Below are 24,297 nucleotides of genomic sequence, written 5' to 3'. Positions count from 1 at the left end.
CGGAAGAGCAACTCCATCACCCCCATTACACCAGAAGGCCTGGAGGTAAGTCAGATCAGTTTTATTTTCCTCCAGTCAACTGGTAGCAACCAAGCCCTTGCAGCAGTGGGGGAAACTTAAGAGCTAAAGCATGTAAGCAAACAGCATCCCACGGAATCCCAGTGAATCCTGAAGGCTTTCAAGGGAAAGTTGACTGCAAAGCTTGCAAGCCCAGTCTTTGACTCCTTCCGAGTTCCCCGCTGTGAGCACACAAGGTGTAGCTAAAGCAACTTTGGGCCAGATTGTGAGCCTGAGCTCCACGTGGGCGTGCAGTGACTCACGGATGTCCCCCCTGGAATGCTGAATCAGTGCTGGCGAGCATGAGTAAGGGGTCACCATGCCTCCCGTGGGGAGGAGGCATGTGGGGGTGCAAGTGGCTGGGATCTAGTCTCCGCTGGGAATGATAACCAAGTGTGGCTGTGGGGAGGTTGTGGATTTACCCACACAGAAGACACGTGTGCAGGGGGTTCTTTTAAACTCTTCCTAGTTGTGGCTACAACATAGCAGTTAATCTCAGGCGTGGTGACTGTACACTGTACACACTTTTGGGGGGAAGGAAAAGTATGTTCATTTTCCTGCCTTTCCTACCAGGCACTTTGAAACTCAATGGATTCAGAGAAAGCCAGGAGACTTCCCTGCATGGCACGTGGGTGTGTGCCTGTTCTACTGATCAGATTGTAAATGGGGAAGTAGTCTTACTGCAAAGCTGTGTGCGCAGTTCCATGTGCCCATGTATCACCACTGTCTCTAGTTTCTAGCCTCACCTAAAAACAGTCTCTGTCACCCAGAAAAAGGTCACACAACCACTCTCCCCTCAATTAGAGCATGACATAAATGGCCCGTGCTTCCCCATGAGCTCTGGCCATCGTTTGCACAGGTTGGTTGTGTACCTGTTGTGTGGAATCACCTGACTGAGGCACATGTGGTGCAACTTGTATTTGTGTTTGGCAGGTGAAAGATGCTGCCCAGGAGCCACAGATGGTCTTCACTGTCCGTCATGCCACTGTTACGTTCCAGACTGATGGAGACACATGGAGAGAGCAGAAGGAAAAGAAAGCTGCCCTCATGGTGGGCATCCTTATTGGGGTCTTTGTGCTCTGCTGGATCCCCTTCTTCATCACAGAGCTCATCAACCCCCTCTGCTCCTGTGACATCCCACCCATTTGGAAGAGTATTTTTCTATGGCTAGGCTATTCAAATTCCTTTTTTAATCCACTCATCTACACTGCTTTCAACAAAAACTACAACAATGCCTTCAGGAACCTATTCTTTAGACAGCACTGAACAGAAAAAGCTTTCCTGCTGCTGCAGGAAGCTGCTTTCAACTCTCAATGAATCCTTCCAAACTCTTCAGGAAGTTCAAAGCCACAGATGCTGGAGGTTGTACATCCCAGCAACAGTCTTGGTTCCTACACAGACTGTCCAACCCAGCCTCTAAATCAGTTGCTACTTTTCCTGCAAAGAGCATGCAAGAGTTTCTCTGGCCAGCAGCACAGCTCTCCCTCCAGTGCCCCACTGCTTTCCTCCTGCCCTTCCTAGTGACATTCTTGGGACTGCTTGGTGGCAGTAATGGTGCAGAGGAGTCTTCTGGCAAAGAGTGATGTTTGAAACGCTGGCTTGACCACTGCCAATCTCTCATGGCATTAATCAACTTAATGTCGGGAGGTTTTGTGATTATAGATGAAACTGGGTATTTTATGGTTTGATTGAAAAGGCTGTTTGCCTTGTCTTTCACTGGTAGAGATTGTCAAATGTTTGTATTTGGAGAATAAAACCCTCAGTAAGGGTTAAAAGCAGATTCCAAGTATGAAGCCTTTTCTCACACACTTTATCAATGAGTTGTTCTATTTGCTCTTGGATTCCGTGTAGCAAGTTTTTAAAAATGTATTTCTTGTGAAAGCTTAATGCATGGTGTACCCTGGAATGAGAGAGAATGCATGGCAAATCCACCTCTTGTTCTCTGACTGCTATGTGTGAGCATCTGCCTCAGACCTTTGCTTTCAAAAATACCAGCTATAAATGTTGATCCTTGTGTCTGTGTTTCCCATTCTAAACCATAAATATATTTGGAGTGCTCATGGGGCAGGTTTTCTGTAGTTGCAGAGAATGCAGTGAGTGTATTTCAAATAAGCTGTCAATGAGGAGGTATGTTTTACTATTTCTAAGTGTGATTCAGGTCTTCCTGAAACCAAAATTAAGAACCCACTCAGTTTCTGTGAGGGCTGGATGGCAGGCAAAGGACAGGGATGTTTCATTCTGGAAGCATAACCAGCTGAACCAGCACCACAGAGGTGCTCTTCTGCAAGGACCAGACTTGAATATTTCTTCTTTTGCCCACCCCTCTTTCTCTTCCTCCCTCCTAAGCATCCAGTCCTGCGTGGTCACTATTGCTGTTTCGTCCCTACCTTTCCACATTGTCAACATAATTATAATAGTTGGCATTTCACACCCAGAATTAAAATTATGTACTTGATGTTCCTCCACTGGAAGACTGACAGGTCTTCAGATAGAGAAAAGCATTAGTTTTAACTCTCAGTTCTTAGGGGGCAGCCACTGAAATCGGGCCAGAACTGAAATGGTGGAGGAAAAGGTGGGAATCACCTTAGTATGACATGATTTCACATTAGATATCTCAGGAAGAGGAGGTAAAAGGGAAAACAGTCAATAAATCATGAGCTCCCTGGGCTGGATAGGATTAGTTCCTATCCTTAGTGAATCGTGAGATATCTGATCTTAAAATTGTCACTGGTCCTTTAAGCCAGTCAAAAAACCTGATAGAGTAGGTTAAAAAAAGGCATTTTTCTTTCTGTATCTTGGGTGAATATAGAAGAAGAGCTCAAGGTGCTATCGGGTGTTGCAGCTCTTTCAGGACCAGTTAGACAAATATCCATCGGGAGTGACATAGATGTAGCTTGATCCTGCCTTGTAGCAAGAGGAGAGATAGGATGGCCCCTGAGATCTTTTTCAATGCTATTTTATGAAAGTCTGTTAGAAATATTAGGTGAAATATTGCCCTGTTGAAAGCAACGGACAAATTTTCAGTCTCTTCAAGCATATCAGAATTGTATCCAACAAGTTTTGTCTTGTAAAAACGTATTTTTAATGTTAATTAATTCAAGGAGAAGCTGGGTAGGATGGGAGCAATCTTCTAAATCCCCTTAAAGAGTCTTTGATCTGTGCTCACCATGTACCAATCTCTACAGTTAGTAAAGAACATTTTCTGTCTTTGTTACATCTTTTAAAGTATTGCTAGAGACATCTCTTGATGTACTGAAAATTGTAATAAACTCTTGGGCTGTTTGGTTTTTTTACTGAGGATATGAAGGTTTCATTACTTTTTCTGGACAGTCAGTCACCAATGCAGGGTTTCTTTTTGGGAACTTAGTCCTTTGTTGTGTGTCAAGGGTTGTTCAGCCAAAAACGAGTTGGACAAAATGCTTTGTTGCTCAAGCCAGGCCTTCAGCTAAGTTTGATTGTGCCATAAAGCAAAAGACTACTTGTTAGGCCACCAGAGCAACACTTTAAACACTAAAAACATGGATTAACCAGGAAGCTGGACTTTAGTTCACCGTTTTAACATACAACATCATGTTTACACAACCCCATTTCAATCCAGGCTGTGTCCATCCTCATTTCTATTTGCTCTTTGATGAGTACTGCAGTTTGCCCATCTGCATTGTGTGGGATCCTTGCATAGGCTGTGAAGTCACTGCAAACTCAGATTTCTATCCTGTTTGAGCAGGCAAAAATTATACTGAAATCAATGGGAAAAATCCTTACTTTTGCTGCAGCTCAGTGCTGGGATGAATCTCCCTTTCACTACATCCTGTGTTTGTTCATGATATGCCTTAAGCAGTGACAGGGAGACAGGAAAGAATCTTAAAAATACACTAAATTCTAAGTTGTCTATGGTCATGGGTGGTCGACCATCGTGGAGTAAATTACATCCACATGAATTTGACAACCTACATCCCATACAATCCATACTGATATTCTGCAAATATCAGCTTCCCGTTGGTCATGTATTTTGTTCCTTGAATCATAGAATCTCAGAATGGTTTGGGTTGGAAGGGACCTTAAAGATAAATCTAGTTCCAGCCCCCCTACGATGGGCAGGGACACTTCCCACTAGACAGGGTCACTTAAAGCCCCATAATTGGCAGCTACATTATGGAGCAATTCTTGCTGCTCTTACTTGAGACTTAAGACCATTAGCTTTGCTTCTAAATGCTATTCCTGCAATGTAATATGACTATGAAAGAAAAATGTCAGTATTCTGGAGACTGTGATCAAAACATGTTGTCACGGACGAAGCACAGTGAAGGGCACAAAGAAACCTTGACATCTGATCCTGGCTCCAAGGCATTTTACAAACCTCTCAGTACTCAAATACAGATGCCAAGTGGGCTCCCAGAGACCTAAGTCATGCTTGAAGATATACACAACCTCAGCTTCAAAGGATGTATCTTGTACCTTCTTGTTCCCATTTATAAAGCAGAATTGGTGGTGTGAAGAGATCTGCCTCACCAAGGCTTTGTGAGGATTAATTAGTAAATGTTTATCATGTACCAGGAAGGTGGAACACACTGGTCTGAACGCTGAGCAGCATTATAAATTGGGCTCCTATTTAATTCCTCAGAAGAACATTATTACCCATTATTGTCAAGTTTCCTATGCAGTTTAATGGCTATATAGTACTTCCAGAAAAGATTTAACTAACCTTCTTCCACTTACAATTAATTTGTTTTCCTCTCAATGCTCTGGCAGTTCAACGAACATCTGTATGGGAGCTGGATAGCAAGGGCAGCAACAGCGTGTGCTGGGTGCTGTCTGCTGAATGTCTCCTTGCAACACTGAATGCACATTGTCAAGGTTCAAGGAGCAGCAGCTCTCCAGGCAGTTTGCTTCTGTGTTTCCTTTGCTTTTAGGGAGAAGAAAAGGTCAGAAAAAAACACCCTTGGATTACATGACAGGTTGGCTGACCACCTTCCTCCTCCACTCCCATCCTGCTGACCTTTCCTCTCAATGCAGGCAGCTCAGGCAGGTGACTCCAGGACATGTACCCATCTGTACAGCCACACATGGCTTCATACCCCTTGCATTTGCCTGGACTTTTCCTAAAAATTACAGCTACGAGACATGGCCTCCTAAATGGCAGTGGCAGCTGAAAGTGGGAGTTTCCTGGAAGTAAAGTTGCAGGCAATTAAGGAAATTTCACCTGACAAAGGTAGTTCATGGCTATGAGTCCCAGTGATCGCTGCAGGGAGCTATGACTGACAAAGTGTCAAAGTGATTTTTGCAATGTAGTGACTTGAGCTGCTTTGTTTGCAAGGAGCTTGTCACTGTTTCACTCTTGGATCCCGTGTTTTAGCTGCGTCGGTACAGGAGCAAACTGGGACACCAGCAAAGTCAGGGTGAACGTGGTGTGGGAAGCATTAATGTTCCATGTGGGAACAGTGGAGTAGGACATCCACAGCAAAATCTGCATCTTCACTGTGATAAAGCCTGTCTAATCATGACAAAACTACTATCATATTCATCAGATTTAAGAGGTGGCCAAAGAGCTCTTTAAATCACCATTATTTTCAGAAACACTGAGATGCTGAGAAAGTCAGAGGAGTCTGGAAGAGAGCTGAAGTTGTGCCAGTATCTTAAAAGGTCAGATTGGAAAAGCCAAGTATTTATAAGACTACTACTGTTACTGATTTACAGCTTGAAATTGATCCTTGGCAAAGACGTGTAACAGCTGATAAAGGACTCAATGAATAAAAAAAAATTCAGGAAATAAATATAATTAAATCACATTGATGTCTTTCTTTGATTGCAGCTCATGGTTCATTGCTGATGGTGATATATTCAGTTGTCAATAATGAATCTGACCTGACAACACTTAACACTTCCATGAAAAAAGTGAAGAAGAAATCAATATGAGGTTCAAACTGTCCAGTATTTGCTAATGACTCATGTGCTGGAAGAGGTGTAAATACAGAAAATTAAGTCACTTGTACAGAGAAATGAGGATGCAAACTGCCTGGGGACATTTTAGTCCAGTGTGAGGGAAAGGCACACAGCCCTGAAGAGCAGGATGGGACCCTCCTTGCAGGTGGGATGGCACACTGTGTCAGGGTGTGTCACGAGCTAAACACACAGGACTGTTCAGCATTTTGGGGACAAACAGACTTTTTCCTAACAGTGCTGTTAGGAAAACAGTGGCTGTGTCCAGCTCACTAGAGGGGAGGCTACAATTTCAGTTCATTGCCTTTTTGCTGTTCCCCCCCAGCACTGCTGCCAGCTGTCAGTCTCAGCACTGCAGGTCTCTCAGCCATGTCATTTCCCATGCTGACCAAGTCAAATGCTTTCCCTAATCATCCTAAAAAAGCAGGACAAATGGGTGCTTTTTCTGGATCCCTCAGTGCATGGCTCTTGTTCCTCTGTCTAACTAATAGTTTCAGCAGTGGGAATATCTTCTGCAACACTGAACCCTGGCTGCCTGCTTGGTGGATGGGACAAAGCAGGGCTGTGTGCAGCTCTGGGGCTTGGTCCATGGAGCAAGTACTGCCCCACAGTAACTAGGGTGGGGAGGAAGAAAACAGGAGCTCTAACTTCTCCTTGGATTTCTGCTGGAGCTGTTCCTGACAAACCAGTCCCTAATCCTGCATCTAGCCATTGGTTCTGGTGAGACCAAACCTGGCCAGGCTACCCCTGCTGCAGGTCTGGTCATCTCTGCAGGGAAGCAAAAGGAAGGGGAAAAAATTCCTCCAGTCCTCTGCAGCCTTAATAGCAGGAACAAAATTCCCCAGCTCTGACTGTCTCTCTAGGAGAGGTTTTCGACATGGCTTTGGCATCCACCCTGCTGAGCTCAATCCCCTTCCTGCTGCTAACTGCAGGGGTGGAAATCTTTGTTCAATTCAAAACTACCTGCTGCTGGCCAGGTCCCCAAGTTTTTTCAAGTGTTGGCCTGAAATGCTGCATTTTCCATCAATTTAGGACTGCAGCCTGAGGTCAGTAGTTCTTCCTTGTGCCTTTCTGTCACAAAATCCTTGTTACGCACAGTTCCCACCAAACTTGGCTGCTGGTGCAGAGGAGGCAACCTTTCAAAATTATAATATTGTCAGGAAAACCCCCTCACCTCTGGGTTCAAGGTGCCAAAGCAACAGTTGAAGTGCCACAAAATCCCAAGATCTGCTTCCTCTTGCTTGAGATACCTTGATGCAATGTTTGAACGACCAGGCTCTGCACAAGACACCCGGTTGGGCAGTCCCAAAGTTTAAACCATGCCAGGTCTGGCTCATTTTGCTAAGGTCCATCACACGTCCCACCTTTCTAATGCTCTCCTGTGAGGCTGTGTTTGAGCTCTGGACCCCACATATTGGTCAGGGTATTACCTCTGCAACATATCCCTGTTCTGGCACAGCTGGACCAAACACGGCTTTTTCCAACACAAAAGATCCTGTGACAAGTAAACTATGGTGAAAATTACTGTGATCACTTTGCAGCCCCATTCTAGATCTGCTGACAGCCTTCTATCCTGTCCCACAAATTTTTTAGGGGAAAAGCAGAGCTCACTGTCACATAGGTTTGCAGTCTAAAGGGAGACCTGCTCCCAAGAGGGCAGAGAAAGAATTTTGATGCAATGCCAAGCTCAGCCCTTTCAGCAGGCACCAGAACATATGGAGCCCCTCACACAATTCCCTGGGAGTTGCAGGTCTGGGATGTTTTTTTCTCTCCTCAGGTGCTCACCTGATGCCAGAGTTTCCAGGTGCACGAAGGCAGGATGTCCCTGCTGCGCTCCTTGGACCTTCCACTGCACATCACGGCGTCGGGGTGAATATTAAGCAGCCAGGAGGAGCAGAGCAGATGCAAAGTGCAAATACACTTGCTGACACGAGGGGTTACTCAATATCTGAGATCTGAACAGAAAAAGAAACTGCAAGCCCAAGGTATTAAGTAATTAAGCGTTTCTGAGGCTGTTTGCAAGGAGGCAGGTAGGTGCCGAGATGAGGTGGTGCTGCACTCAGCCACACTCCTCTGCTTCCCACAGCTTTGCAGCACAGACCTCAGCCTTACTGGGGGATTTCAGAGCACATTACCCTGACTAAAGCCCTAGGGCTACTTTATAAGCTGTTAATAGTTGCCAAATAAAATGAGCATCAGGGTTGTTTCTTATTAAAACACTCATTTGAGGCACCTGGAGAAAACAGTAAGGAGCAACAACCCTTTAAATTCCTTCTGAAACCCCACAAGTGGTCAGCAGCAAATTATTTAAAATGAAAGCTCCTTGATAGCAAATCTGCTGCTGCTCCTCAGATCAGCTTCTCCACTGCTTTTATTCAGATGTGTCTCCAAGACAGCACATACCTCCCAACTACGTGTGGATGGCAGCCTGTTCCCCAGGTGATTCCCAGATCAGGAAGACTCCTTTCCCTGGGCAGCCTGGCCTCTGGAGTACATTGGGTGACTTGTCTGGGCTGGTTTGCACCCTGCTGTTCTTCACCACTGTACCCTCATTCCTTGGCCAGCAGTCCCAGCCAAGCAGTAGCTCCCACCCCACCCCACTTCTCCTGGTTGCTGCCTTGCTCTCAGAGATGCCTGAAGGAAATCTCAGATGGCTTGGTGGAGCCCGTTTCCTCCTGGAGTCAGGGCTGATAGTGAAGATAATCACTTCATAAACCAGATGAGCCGTGTCCCAGATAAATTTGGTAATAAAAAACTAGGCACTTCAAAAGTGCCTAGTAGGTATGATCCTCACAGTGGAGGACTTTTTTCAGGGAAATGGAATCATCTCAGCCTGAACCTCTCCAGCACTGATAATGGGAGATGCATTTGTTTCTTTGAGGACACCCTTTCCTACAGAGGTGCTTGCATGCACCCTGTGCAATGCAGCAGGACCCTTGTCCATCACAAGCACCTGGTGTCAGTGCCACCGAGAAGATGAAGAGTATTGTGCTTTTACCCTGACTTGTACCTGATGATGTGGACCTGCATGCAGCCTGCTGAGAAGGAAGAAGGCTGCTCTGGAGGCAGGACAGAGGGTAAGGAGAGAGCAGCTGCCTGTCTTCAGGCTCCCTGGCTTGGCTGGGCCCTGCAGGAGCTGGGGCCACCAGGGCAGCAGGAGCTGCAGGTGACAGACAGCACACTCTGCCCAGCTCCAGCACCCTGCAGTTTGGCAGCAGGCAGGCAGCAGCATGACTGCTAGCTTGCAGGAAAGGAGAGGTCAAAAGCACCATCTGGCCCTCTCACCTTTCCTCTCCTCTGTGGTAAGGTAAGAGTCTGTTTGGCAAGATGTGAGGTCAAGGGCTGAGTGTGCTCTTATCTGCTCGAGAGTTGGCAGCACAGGGCAGGAAGAGGTCGATTATCTCTCATTTCATACTGCCAGCTGCCATGCAGGGGGGAAAAGAAGCAATATCCCTTTTATTGTTCCCAGATGTGGTCCTTAGAGATGGCAAGATGCTTAGACTTTGTTGTTGTTGTTGTTGTTATTTGAATGGTAATGAAGCACCTAAACAACCCAGATAACCCAAAGCTTAGTGCAGATGATAGAAGAAGTGCACTCTCTGCTGCTGAGCAAGTATCCTCCCGCTTTGTGAGATGTCTTGATACTGTGCAGAATGAGCAGCCTGTACATGTTGTTCAGCACTTGGATGCTCAGCATCCTTTGTAAGAGGAAAACATCTTTCTCACTTACCCTCTCCAGCTGTTACAATAGCTCTCTGAACCAGATCAAATCCACTGCCCTCCTTCCCTTTCCCCTTCAAGTGCTCTGAATTTTGAACTGCTTCAGAGTAGGATTAGCACTGTACATTTCCAGACTCCTTTACCCAGCTTTAGGCCTTTTAACATTTCTATTCCAGGCAAAGGCAAAGCTGCCCAACCTGGCTCTTGCCAGCTGGAATCCCAAGTGATGCATGTTGCTTGGAGCCACAGGCTCTGGGACGTCTGCACGGCATCAGGGAAGAGGCAGCTTTGAATTAACTCAAGCCCCAGATACTACATAAACACCTCAGACCACCAAGTAGACAAGAAAACCAGAATTACCCAGATTGTAGGGCAATAGATTTTCTGAGGAATGGTTGATTTATTTTATGGGGCCAGGATGCAACTTTTTGATGCACACATATCCTTAGAAGACTTTTAAGAGACAGGTGAGTATAGGAACCTCTTTTGTCTTTTGCCTTCTGAGCAGAGCAGCATAGGAGGTGTGTGAACTCACACACACACCAGCTTCCCAGATTCATTGCTCTGAGTGCTCCCGCCAAGCAAGTGGCACCACATACCTAAATATACCCAGGAAAATATGTTCTCCTTGGGCACAATGATCAGCCCACACTCACTTGAAAATGTCAACACAGATGCATAATTTTCCAACAAAGCATATACACACACACACTGCATCAACCATTTTAGCTGATTTTTTGGGGTTTTTTTCTCTTGACTAGAAAGACTCCTTATGTAAATGTATGAAGGACAAAAATCTCTCACAGGAAAAACTTAATTACTAAAACTGCTCTCTGATCAAGGATAAAAGGAAAGGCAAATCAAAGGTAAACTGATTTTCACCAAGGAAAATTCAGTTATCTTGTTGAATTTTTCTATTGCATCAATTATATGTGATTGGAGGAGATAAAACATTTCCAGAACTCTTTCTGGAGGAGAATAGCTAAATGCTTTAGAAATTGCTTTGACTGCTCAGGACTGAATGCTATTTTAATAATCATTATGCCTGAATGGCTGATGTTAGAGACTTAGGCTGATATAGAAAGAGCTAAGAAATAAGACCAGGAGTTCACAAAACCACAGAATGGTTGAGCCTGGCAGGGATTTCTGGCTCAAACAGGGCCACCTGGAGCCAGTTGCCCAAGACTGTCCAGATGGCTTTTGAACATCTCCAAGGATGGAGACTCCACAGCAGAATCACAGAATCACACAATTTTAGGGGTTGGAAGGAACCTCTAGAGATCATCAAGTCCAACCCCCCTGCCAGAGCAGGACCACCACAGAATCTAGGGCAGGTCACTCAGAAACACATCCAGGCAGGTCTGGAAAGTCTTCAGTAAAGAAGACTCCACGATATCTCTGGGGAGCCTGTCCCAGTGCTCTGTAACCCTCACAGTAAAGAAGTTCTTCCTCATGTTGAGGTGGAACCTCCTGTGCTCTAGCTTGCATCCATTGCCCCTTGTGCTATCACAGGCCATGACTGAAAGGAGATTGACCCCTCCTTCTTGACACCCATCTTTCAGATATTTATATACATTAATAAGATAGAATCATAAAGTCATTAAGGTTGGTAGGGGCCTTAAAGACCATTAAGTTCCAATCCCCCTGCCATGAGCAGGGAACCCTACCACTAGATCAGATTGCACAAAACCTCATCCAACCTGGCCTTAAAAACCTCCAGGGATGGGCCATCAACAACCTCCCTGAGCAACCCATTCCAGTTCCTCACCACCCTTACAGTGAAGAATTTCTTCCTATTATCTAACCTAAATCTCCCCTCTATCAGTTTAAATCCACTACCCCTTGTCCTATCACTATCTTCTCTGATGAAAAGCCCCTCCCCAGCTTTCCTGTAGCCCCTTCCAAGTACTGGGAGGTGCTCTAAGGTCTCTCTGGAGCCTTCTCTTCTCCAGGCTGAACAGCTCCACCTCTCTCAGCCTGCGTTCAAAAGACAAATGTTCCAGTCCCATAATCATTCTCATAGCCTCCATTGGACTCTGTAAATCCCTGTCCCTCTTGAACTGGGGATCCCAGAACTGGACACAATACTCCAGGTCTGGTCTCACTAGGGCAGAGTAGAAGGAGAGTCTCTCTCGACCCGCTGGACACGCTCTTCTTAATGCACCCCAAGATATCACCTGCCTTCTTGGCCACAAGGGCACATTGCTGTCTGATGCATAACTTGTTGCCCACCAGGACTCCAAGATCCTTCTCCACAGAGTTGCTTTCTAGCAGATCAGCTCCTAACCAGTACTGGTGCATGTTGTTTTTTTCTTCCTATCTGCAGGACTCTACTTATTCTTGTTGAACCTCTTTGCCCAGCTCTCCAGTCTGTCCAAATCTTGCTGAATGGCTGCACAGCCTTCCTGTGAATCAGCCAGTCCTCCCAGTTTTGTATCATGCAGTGCACTCCATCCCCTGGTCTGGAACCTGTGTAATACACTCCTACTTTCAGTGGCTCATGGCTTCAGAGCTAGAATTGACTGTCAGTTTAAACCTATTGAAATTACCTGAGTGAGCTTTTGGGCTTTTTTGAAAGGTCTTTAGCTTTAGACTAACAGGACAGAAAAGCTTGCAGGGTCTAACATATTATTTGGACTACAATATGACAGATTATTTTAGCACATTCATATCCTCTGTTGCAATTACATCTAGCATATTGTTCCAATGTCTGATTGCATGTGGGAAACAGGGATATAGCCTGGACTCTGACCTACTGTATTCTAGAAATTAATGAAAACTGATTTGCTTTTTTTTAACAGAGAAAAGATTTTTCTTCTTTTTGTTACTGCCTTCAGGAATCATCTGAAGAATTCTGTAGCTGCATGTCTCAGAAGTATTTAAAGTAGCAAAACATACAATAGCCTCCCTTTTTTATTTCTTCCTTTTCTTCCTTTAGAAAAAGGGCAGTGTGTGTTGCATGGAAGTTGTTTGGTGGTGTGTGGGTGTATTATATGTGTGTCAAACTCACCATGGGGAAGCTAGTGAAGAGAGAGGAGTTTTGCCCACAACCAAAGCATCTCTTCCTATCCTTCATTTGACTGGCATTTCTGGGAAAAGCCAACGGTTTGAGAATTAAAGAGAAGCCAGAACTGTGGAGGTGACAGACAGTAACGTTCAGCCATGGCTGATGTTGCAATGCATCTCTGCAATTTCTGCCCTGAGGCTGATCTGTCTGGGAAGATGACAAGCTGCCATTATACCACTGTGTTGCTCTTTATTCAGGCTCTTCCTGCTCTACATGCCTTGTGGAGCTCAAAAAAGCACATCCACCCCCATGCACCACACTTGCCCAGCAGCTGGGTGGCATCTTTGCCAATAGTTGTTTGGGTCTTGTGACACTTCTGTGCTGGCTTGTGGAAAAAAAGGTTAATATGGTCAGACAGAAAGAGTTTTTAGCAGCCTTTTGTTGTTCTTGTTGCATGGTGCTTCTGCTTGAGCCACTCAAAGTGGACTTTTCAATGTGGCAGAGCTCAGGTGCATGAAGAGGGTTTATCACTTGACAATAACCCAGCACATCTGAGGCATGAGCAAACTCTCCATGAATCTGTTAGAATGAGGATCTGGGAAATACAAACATCTCTTCATCCAAAATGAGACTTTGGTGATACAAAATAAATAAAATATTTGGTGATACTTTGAGAATAGCTCAAGTATTATTATTTTTATTTTTTATTAATGTTATATTAATATTATGGGAATATTTCATTGCAAAATGGTAGAAGGTGCCTGGCTGAAGCAATGATCACCTTATTGCCCATTTTATGGTCTGAAAGCATGAAAATGTCCATTGGGTTGGTGCTTGTGTTGCAGCCCTGCCTTTGCCTGGGCATGGGTCCCATGTGGGCCCCCAGCCCAACCCTGACCCGCCTGGATTTGGATCATCCCTGTCCACATTCCCATGGAGGTGCCCAATGTCACTGGGCTGAAGCTAAAAATGCTTGCTTGGGAAATGCTGCTGGATGAGGGAAAAGTTTAGAACCAGATTTCTTCCCATGAGGTTCATATGTAATAATTCCTGACTGCTTCTCTGAGCTCCCTCTCCATTGCAGCTCAACCAACCAACCAACCATAGATACCCAGGGCAACCCTAGATGCTGGCCTTATGTTTTAAGTATTGCAATTAGATGCCAAAACAGGCAGGTAGGCAGTGTTGATCCTGCCTTTGACCTGTGCACGTGCACCATCTCCTTTATTCTTTTATTACCTGTTGTAAAGTGCTTCCAGATACCCAGGGCAACCCTAGATGCTGGCCTTATGTTTTAAGTATTGCAATTAGATGCCTAAAGCAGGCAGGTAGGCAGTGTTGATCCTGCCTTTGACCTGTGCACGTGCACCATCTCCTTTATTCTTTTATTACCTGTTGTAAAGTGCTTCCCTGAAAAGGACTGATCCCAGCTAGGGCTTCTTGCTGCTTCTCTGCTGCAGGTGCCAAAAGGATTTATGGAAGTGCAAGCTGAAAAAAAAAAGCTTCAAGGAGGACATGTCAGTGCAGACAGTTTCCAGTGAAGAGAGCTGGGCAGCACTGGAGAGCACAACACTGTGCATTTGAAGTTCAGGCCTCCAGGAATCCAAAGGCAGGAGCTCCTCTCCCCACACTCCCTGTGCCGTCACCTCGGTGCAACCTCAGACCTGTCTCTCTGAGCCAGAGCAGTGGGAAAGGGGCACAGCAAGACTGCATCCATCCCAGAGGAATAACCTGCTTGTGAAAATGGTGAATTCCCATTGCCCAAAGCTTGCAGTCACAACTGTGTGCATCTCTAAAGCATGTCCTGAAATTAAGCAGCAATATCTTAGTGCAGAGCAGGGCTGCTCTTTCAGGAAATTTTCTGGCCTGTGCTCTATAAGTTAAAAGTGATGCTCCAGCAAGCTTTGCAGCCTTACAGAGTATGAATTGTCCTTTTTGACCCACTTATCATATAGCCCTTAATATTTCTGAAGACAGTTTTTGCATGTGAGGTATATTGCTCTGCTGTATTATAGGTACTGCTTGATTTTGAGGCTAGTTTTATGGTGTCAATACGAGGACCTGGAGGAAAGACATTGTTTAGGACCCCAAGACATGCAGGGAGGAAAACAGAAAGGAGTCAGTATTCCCTCCCATTTCCTGCCATACCCTATGAAATCCAGAAGGGCACAAAAGTCTGTCCCTTTTCTTCCTTTCTTCCTCCCTTTGCTAGTGTGGTGGACATCTAGGAGAGAGACTTGTGCTCTTTGTCTTTGGCTTGCCACGTGCTCTGCAGGATCCAACTTCACTGGTTGCTGGGAAGAGCCATGGATCCTTTCCCCAAGTCAACTCTGCCATGAGGGACTGTTGGGCACTTATCAGCAACCATTGAAATCAGATTTTGTATATATTAATATATTTTTCATTATTATCTCATGTGTTACTATCCCAGCCCTTTTCTAGTAAACCTGTTCTAGTTTTAACTTGCAAACTAGAAGTCTTTCTTCCTGATTCCTTCTTTATCTTTCCCTGGGAGGATGGGGGGGATGTGGCTTGATTCACCCTGACCACTAAATGTTTTTTTCTAAAAAAACCAACCCTCCCAAAAACCAAACCAAATCAACTCAGTCCAAACCAACCCAAAGCAAAACAAAATGCCAAAAACAAACAAACAACTCCAACCAAACAAGAAGGGCTCTGAGCATGGCTGTTTCCAGCCTCATCCTCCATGGGCTGTTCTGGGGTTATCATTCTACATTTTGTTATATAAGCTCTTTTAAAACCCACTCATCCAAAATGCCTTTAAAAGTGAGAAATGGGAGGGAAGCTGTAAAGGTTGACAAGATCTTGCTCTTTCAAGCAGAGCAAAGAGCAGTAAATGCATCCCAGGGTGGGGAAGTGGTGGTTCTGTGGGATGGGAAATAACCCCTGTGTGGGTGATCCCAGCTTGGGCACTCATCCCTCCAGAGACCTGGTGGAGCTTTGTCCTGCTGATAATTAAAAAATAAACACTGGACACAGAGGAAGTGAATCCCAATTCCAGGGCACTTTTAAGCTTAAAGAAGTAGTGACTTCTCATCCAGGCTTGGAAATGTTTGGTTTAGACCCACATGTGTGTTGTTAGGGGGCAGAGCTCAGTAGGTAGCCCTGCTACCCAGTCACAGGGAACACTGGAAGGAAAAAAGAGAATACTGATCAGGTGCATTCTAGTCTGCCTTTGAATCAGCATTTGGCTGCAATCCCCAAAGGGCTCTGATGTGAGAAGTAGAAGAGAAAATATAGTCAGAGCAGCTTGAACGGTCCACTGGTTTCTGAGGCTAAATCATAGAAAGAAAAATGTAGGCAGCAGTAATAGGAGCACTAGTGAGTTTTTCTGAGCTCAGTATTTAGATTTTAAAAATGCAGCAAAGGATGAAGCAGCAAATACAGGATTTGGAGGGACTTGTTCAATAACACTCATTTTCCCAAAGAATCCTGAAAAGGAAACACCCAGCTGAATTTCTTTAATTTCTCTGAAATCTCAAAATAATCTACAGTTTTCAGGTAAATGGGAGCAAAGAAAGCCTCTCCTGCCGTTCTGTGAGTCCAACTGGGAAAGTGCTGGGACAAGAAAACAGCTGATGTGGCTGGTCAGATGAGAGTGACACACAGCAAGGAAGCAGATGTGGGTATTTCTCATGCAAGGACCTTCATTACATCACCTTCAGGCTGAACTGAAAAGCAAGTCACCATAGCTTAGACTCACAAAAAGAGATTTTCTTAGAAGAAAATTTTGAGAGATTAAGACATTTTGCAGCAGTTTGAGCTAAGGATCTGAATTCAATGTTCAGTGCTGAACTTACCTGTGTTGCTGGGCTGGACTGACACTGGTTTTCAATGGGAAATGAGCTGAAGTCTTGGTACAGCAACATATCACAGCATGTACTCTGTAGGGGTTGTGTTGAGCTGTTTGTATCCCCTAGAATTATGGGAAGAGCAATCACATAACACACAGTTTCATCCCAGGAAGTAAGGGTCCAGTGTAGTACTGTGGAGCAAGATGTTCCCTCAAGTGTCAAGCCTTCTCAAGTGTCCATATTGCCATGGTTGTTTTCAAGCCAGAAGATCTGGCTTTGAACAGCCAGTTCACTGCTGTGCTGTGACTTGGAGGCTCCATTTGCATGTCAAGATATGAGGCTGGTAGATGTTAATGTCACCTTCTCTCAGTACAAGGTCCCCAGGGATAAGTGTGGAGCTTCATGAAACACTTGCCATCCCTTTCCTGTAACAAACCACAGATCAGAGCTACTCCCACTGCCTGCTTGGTATCCTTCTGTTTTTTCTCTCACATGCAGACTCTGATAATAGGAACCCTCCTCAACAGGGACCAAAGTGAAATTCAGCCACATAAGAAAAAGTTACATTTTTCCAAGCAGTTAACTGTGGGAAGAGCTACCCAAGCAGTTTAGCTTCAATTCAAAGAAAATAACTGTTTTTTTGTTTGTTTGGGTTTTTTTGTTGTTTTTTTTTCTAAAAGATTCAGATCAGGAGAGGCAGAAGGGCTGAGGATGGTGAAGAAAACAGGAGGTAGAAACCTATAGCAATTACAATAAGAGGAGTCTTATGGGGTGATCCCACCAGTCACTCAGAGACCTGGGATTATTTCTCCAGCTTCTGCTTGAGTTCTGATTTCAGTTCCCTCAAATGCCACTGGCTTTGATACTCAATCTTCCTCATGTTTAAAAATTACTAAAGACTGAATTTGAGAGATGCTCACATTAATTTTAATGTAGCCTTGGACCCTTAACCTGCTAATTAAAAAAATCAAAACAAAATAAAATTTTAAAAAACCAACCACAATAAACCACTGGCTTGATACAAATGGTTGATGATACACACTGAGAAAACTGCAGTGAGACATCCCACAGTGAACAAGTGCCCAGACGTGTGTTAATGGTAAAAAGAAACCTGCATTACCCTGATGTTTAGCTTTGGGCAGTGTCTGGGGCTGTTCCAGAGAGATGGGGTATTAAAGACCTAAAGACTGGACAGGATCTTACCTGTCCCTGAAGCAGCTTCCACAAACTGCTCATCAACCTAGTATGAAAGCTGCAGAGATAAAACTAATCCAAATCCAAATGTCAGGATTCAGATTGCTGCTAAAATTTAGCTGTAAATAAGAAAATTGCCTCAAAAAAAAAAATAATAATTCCAACACAGAAATCTGGGAATACTCACTGCTGAGCAGGAGCCAAGAAAACTTGTTTACAGCTCACTCTTCGTTTAGAACAATTAATCACTAAGCCTTGGCTGCACTTCCCACAAATCACCCAAAAGGATGTCTGTCAGGTTGTGTCAAGCTGAAGGGCTGGGACAGAGTCAGCTACTGCCTGGGATGAAAACTGGCATGTGAGTTCACTGCTAATAGGTGATTAGCCAAAAAAACCCCACAACTATCCAATCAGTCTGATACCTGGACTGAATCCACAGTCAAGGAGATGTATCTGAGATGCTCCTGGAGCTCCAAAGTTGTGGGCTCTTCTCTGGCTGTGAAATAATAAGATGCACTCAGAAATGCACTAAAGATAAAGCCAATGAGAGAGGAAAAAGAAGTTTGGAAAAAAGGAAGAATTTATTCCACTATTTGGAAGTGCTACTGTCTCAACAGGTGGACAGAAGTGGCCTGAACAGTAGATACAAATCTGGAAAACATCAGAAAACATGAGTTTGTGTGGGCAGACCTGCCCATGAGGTGAGTCTTTGCATCTGGAAACTCTGAGCTTTTCCCTGGGCAGGGGCTGGGTGAGGGACATGGTCTCTGCAGTTTCTTCTCCTACCATGGGTAACCTTTTCCATTGGCCCTCACCTTCCCATTGTGGTCGTAGACCTGCCTGGTCACTGGGGATGTGCCTGGAGACCCAGCTGGCAGGAAGTCCAGATGACTGGTTTCGACTCAGAGTTTGTTACCCCAGTAAGAAAAGACATTAAAATGATAAATGTCTCTCATTCTTCAGCATATTACATAAGTTACACACACAGTAAAAGGAACCAGAAGCTGAGATTAGAATTTTATGTGTGAGCAAAAGAGTATCTTGATCTGAAATAGTTATTTTTGTTTAAATGAGAAATAAAGTCAAGATGAATGTGTGTTATGTTCCCAAACCTTCCCTGAAGAAGCATGAACTTTACAGATTTATAGGCCCGTCTGGAAATACTCAGCAGCATTCACTTAGGTCATTATCACACATAAACTGGTCTAGGTACAGACTTCTAATTACCTTTAACAATAATAAAATGTCTAGAATATAATTTCTTGGCATTTTCAGCTGCAATTTTTCCCTATACTGCAGACATAAAGTGATCACAGTGACTCCCAGCTGATGCCTAAGAAGCACCAGTGAAAACAGAGACATCAAATATTGAGAAGTTCGTTATTTATACCTTACTTCCCAGAATCACAGAATCACCAAGACTGGAAAAGACCCTTAAGATCATCAAGTCCAGCCTATGACCAACACCACCACATCAGCCAGACCAGGGCACTAAGTGCCACATCCAGCCTTTCTTTGAACACATCCAGGGATGGTGCCTCTACCACTTCCCTGGGAAGTCCATTCCAATGTCTAATCACTCTTTTCATGAGGAAGTACTTCCTAGTATCCCACATAAACCTCTCCTGGAGCAGCTTGAGCCCAGCCCCCACGTGACTACAACCTCCCTTCAGGTACTTGAATAGAGTGATAAGGTCCTCCCTGAGTCTCCTCTTCTCCAGGCTAAACAATCCCAGATCCCTCAGCCTATCCCTATAAGATTTTCCCTCAAGTCCTTTCACCAGCCTCATTGTTCTCCTCTGGACCTGCTCCAGCACCTCAATATCCTTCTTGAAGTGAAGGGCCCCTCTTCTACAAAATAATGGCTTTCTTCAGTTAAGCAATGAGTTGCTGGATTAGTCTGTGTTTCTGTGTCTCCTTTCCTGTTCCAGTGCAAAATCTTCAGCAAGAAGTTTTTTATTTAGGAGATCCATCAGCCTGTCTACACCATCTTTCTGAATACACCCTAAAGCATCTGTATTCTGTAATGCATTTTGATTCCAAAACACATTTCAGAAAAATTACACACCAAAAAGATATTCTAGGGTGCCTTTCTGTTAACTTTTCAGTAATGAAAGAGTTATTAGTGATAAGAGTTTATTCTTTATTGAATATCATCCCCTAAAATTAACAGCAATAAGCAACAATTTGAGGAGCAGAATGTTGTTAATCAGACAGAAATTAAAACACTGGACCATTTAATTAAATACTCAAGCAAGTCACCTCAGACAGCAAATCAGTCTGCACCACCCAAAGACAGCTGGGTTGACACCACAGACCTGTTCCTCAGTGCTCTGAACTTGGCTCAGTAGCATTTGGCAAAAATATTGGAGGTAAAGAACATTTTAAAAGCTCAGGTTTGTGGTGTGTTGTTTTTTTTTAATCTGACCTTTCTGCTCACCACTGAAATATTTTAAATAAATAGCAAGGCTATCTCCAGGTCCCTGTGAAGAAACCAGTATTCTTGCAGTTATGCAAGTGCATTAATTAGGACTGGCTGTCTCCAGAGTGAAAGGTCTGCAGAGGACAAAGAGAAATGAGGGGCACAGTACAGATGCTAGAGAAGGGACAAGTGTTCATAACTTACACTGCTGTGAAATGTGTGACATTTTGCTGTGTTTACTGAGAAGTGGAGCAGAATTGACATTAGGAAGCACTTCTTTACTGAGAGGATGGTCAAACACTGCAACAAGCTTCCTTGAGAGGTAGTCAATGCCCCAGGTCTGCCAGTGTTTAAGACACATTTGGAAAAATGCCCTTTTGGTCAGCCCTGAAGTGGTCAGACAGTTGGACTAGATTATCATTGTTAGTTCCTTCCAACTGAAATCTCCTCCCTTTTCCCCTCTCCTCTCCTCTCCTCTCCTCTCCTCTCCTCTCTTCTTCTCTCCTCTCTTCTCCTCTCCTCTCTCCCCTTTCAATGGGTAAACAAATCAGTTTCAAGACCACACAATCCAAACTGGAGCAGCCAGCTTGCCAGTGCTGGGGTTTTCAGTCCAAATCCGGATGCCAGCAGAGGTAGGAAACGCCCTCCAGAGAAATCTCTTGCCTTTCAAGTTGTTTGATGCTTCCCAGTTGCACTCTGCTTTTACAGAACAGACTTTCTCACATCAGCAATCAAATTTGTCGTCTGAGAAGGGAGAGAAGCAATTCCCACTTCCCATTCTCCTAAACACTCATCTTTTTTTAAACAGGTTTATTATGTCTCCTTTCACAATGAGAAATGTGCAGAGTAAGAACAGCAGGAAACAATTTATAGCACATTGGCTGAGCTCTTTCCTCAGATCAAGGCAGCAGAATGTTCCCCCTGCCTCCCTCCCAGGAGGGAAACCAGCCTCTGAGCTCCTTGCAGGAAAGGGCTGGTTTCATAGGAGGTTGCATGACACACTCTTCTGTGTTACAAACACGGTGGAGGCCAGTAGGGTCCAGCTCCCAAAGCTGCAGAAGATGTGCCAGACAGACTTGCCTCCTGCTCTGCAGGGTGATTCTCCAGAGGAAAGCCCAGAATCCAGCAGCTCTTGCTCCACCAGCAGGAAGGCAGGAGGGTGGCTAGTTTAGCTGGAAGGAGCCTTGCAGGCAGAGGTTGTGGCCCTACATGCTGGTTGCCTGGCTCTAACAGCGAGGAAATCTGCACCCACCTGCAGTATCTGAGTTTTCATACTGGGTGCTCATACATTTTCAGTCCACATGCAGTTATTTGTACACAAGCCCTGATCCACTGAGGCATATGGACACATAGGTGCCACTACCAGTTTCCTTACATGCTGCTTTTTTTGTTGTTTTTTCTTTTAATCATGTTCACAAATAGCCTGTAACATAGAAATACTACACATTGCTTGCACTCTTCAAATCTACCTGGTGAATGAGAAAGAGTCATATCTTTGCAGAAAGATACTGCCTGAGACCATCTACCCCAAGCACCTGAAATAGCTCATGTACATCTGTGGCAACCCCTGTAACCAAGTCAGTCAGTCCTCATAAAACATTCTGGGAAGGTTGGGTAAATATCACAAAGTGAGATCACTCCACACGTTTCACTCAACTTGTCCTCATATCCCACTTCTTGCTTCAGAGCCGTAATTTCTTGTCCAGAACTGCTGGTAGTAGCAGCCAACTTTTGAAACCCTCCATAGTAAGGAGGGGGTAGGTTTTCACATGCTGGATCCACCTTGTTCACAGCCTGCAGACAATTAAATACTCATCTATTGAAGATAATGAGGCAAGCTCTGCCAGTTATGTGGAAAGATTTTATGAAGAAAACTCAGCTCAGATTTGCTGGGGGGTGTTGCATAGTATTGAATAGCCACAATTTTAACCAAATACACTTTAAATAATACTTTTTCAATCAGTCTGTCATATGAAGTACTGCCTCAGAATAAAACCACCAGTTTGGAAACCCAGTGCAGCATTTAACTTGTCTCTTCTAAATTGCTCTTTTAGCACATATTCATTCCCCAAATCCTTTTTGAACAGCAGGACTGCCTTGAAAGCTGTGGAAAGCACATAAACCCCAGCACAAGATAAATAGTTATGCCCATTACTGCTTCCATACAGCATTGCCCAACTGGTGTGTGAGCTCTTCATGGCAAGAATGCTGTGCTGCTTAGGAAGCACTCATGTTACTGAGGTTTATAAATCATATAAACCAGCCAGATATATGCCTGCCTGGTGATGTGCAGATGGGTGTTTGTCTGAACCTCGGGATTCCAAATTCAACTGTTTTCAGACAAGTGAAGGATTCATTAAAAAGGAACAACATGTAATTTTAGACAACAAGATGAATTTCAAGCTTACAGCCAGTGAAGAGGGGGAGATGCTTTCAGCTATGGATGTTTGTGTGTGTCCCACTGAAAGAATCAAGCCTGCTCCAGGACAGCACAGACATGTGGCCTTTCAAGAACTAGGGGCCCAATCTATGAATTGAGAAGGATGAAAAATGCTCATTACAGATGAAACCAACCAAGGGAATAAGATCCTCATTTCTTAAGCCAAGCAGACAGTGGTAATTTTGAAAATAGCTGCCCTTTAAGCTCAAATCTCCACCTCTGGGAGCACTTTTGGGTTTTACCCATTGTATCTGGGACTCTCCTGGTGTCAATGTTATCTCTCTGTCAAAATTTCTGTTTGCATTTCCTCTCAGTTTATCCTTGTCAGGTGCAGCTGCACTACTTTAGCATGTTGAGACACTTACTCAATCCCCTTCAAAGCTTTCAAATCCTGCACATTAAAGCATCCAACAAGCAAATCCAGTTATTTCCAACTAGCATTTAGATTTTGTAGCAGGTTCAATATGCAGAAAAGGTAGAAGATGCTACCAATGAATACATTGAGGGGGATTTAGGTGCTTTATATCTATTTTAAATTCAGTATTCATGTTGTGTAATGCTTTCTCCATGAGCTTCCCAAATGTCCCAGGAACAATGCACAGGCTGAAAGCCATCACTTCAAGATGCCACAGGCTTGTTCTGCTCTGAAGGCAGATTTCCCTGATCCTCTGAAATCACTTCTGTTTGCAATGTTTAAAATCTAATACAGAAAAACCAAACCTGAACCTGTTACAGTCTCCAGGGAGCCATATGTCTGTGCTAATGGCTAAGAATTTTAAAAGTGACTTAATTTTGTTTGCTGCCATCTGTTTCTCCCCCAGTATCATTTTTTGGCTGAGCCAGTGCAGTACAACTGGTATTGAAGAAGGTTGGATCCGTGTTAGAGTAAGAGAACATCTCCCAGTTCCCAATCAAAATGCCTCTTGGACCATCTACTGAGGATCCTCAATAAGTGTTGAATGGCATCTCAGCAGCGCTTAATGGTAACATTTCTTCTCCCAACAGCCTGATTTCATCCGCTAGCCAACATTTAGGGCTCATGGTCTGTGCTCTCCTGCCTGCCATGTGCCATGGACATTCAGCCTACACAGAAGGCTCTTCCCTGTCTCATGCACAGACAGATTCAAACACACCTTTTCTTCCTCAAAATGCAGCTTCAGGCTGGTGCAGCTTCTTCTGTGGAAAACTGCTTCTCTACAAACCAATCAGGCCACATCTCAAAATGCAAATGCCACAGGCAAACCTGTAGGACATCTTTCAGATCCTCCTGTATCTGCCTGAACAAAATCCCTCCAAAGACTTGCTCAGCCATTCAGCAGAGCCAGGCTCCTCGCTTGAATTCTCCCAGCCACATCTCCACCTCTTTTGGGGTGGTACCCATCCCATCACCTCACCACAAAGTGGCTGCCCATTGGATCCATTCACTGACCTCCACAGCTGGTCTCATCTCCAAGATAGATGACCATGTCCAGCATCCTGTTCCCATCACATATCTGATTACGGAAGGAGCCAAATTGCTGTTGTTAACCTGCCCAGATGGAAACCAGACATGAAGAGGTGATTTTTATACCTCCAAAATTAGCCTCTTCAGTAGTGCAGGGTCCCTGTTTCACAGAATGGAGGAGAAATTTCAATTTTAAATTCATTTATCCTGGGTAATCTTATAGTTGTAGTAGCTCTTTTTCTTGCCAGTTTTTCCACTCTG

At 44.4% G+C, this 24,297-nt stretch overlaps 1 protein-coding gene across 1 annotated transcript in view; it reads left to right on the top strand.

Annotated features, from left to right (window-relative positions):
- Nucleotides 1-1,323, top strand: part of HTR5A (5-hydroxytryptamine (serotonin) receptor 5A, G protein-coupled) — a 7,033-nt gene extending 5,710 nt beyond the window's left edge. The window contains exons 2-3 of the mRNA XM_010007059.1: nucleotides 1-45; nucleotides 991-1,323. The exon at nucleotides 1-45 is cut by the window's left edge and continues 458 nt beyond it. Coding sequence (XP_010005361.1) covers nucleotides 1-45; nucleotides 991-1,323 — 378 coding nt within the window. The remainder of the gene's footprint in view (nucleotides 46-990) is intronic.
- Nucleotides 1,324-24,297: the final 22,974 nt, after the last annotated feature.

This window comes from Chaetura pelagica, unplaced genomic scaffold, assembly GCF_000747805.2.
Source record: "Chaetura pelagica isolate M959 unplaced genomic scaffold, ChaPel_1.0 scaffold17, whole genome shotgun sequence".
Taxonomy (NCBI): domain Eukaryota; kingdom Metazoa; phylum Chordata; class Aves; order Apodiformes; family Apodidae; genus Chaetura; species Chaetura pelagica.
This window is presented reverse-complemented; position numbering and strand designations above follow the sequence as displayed.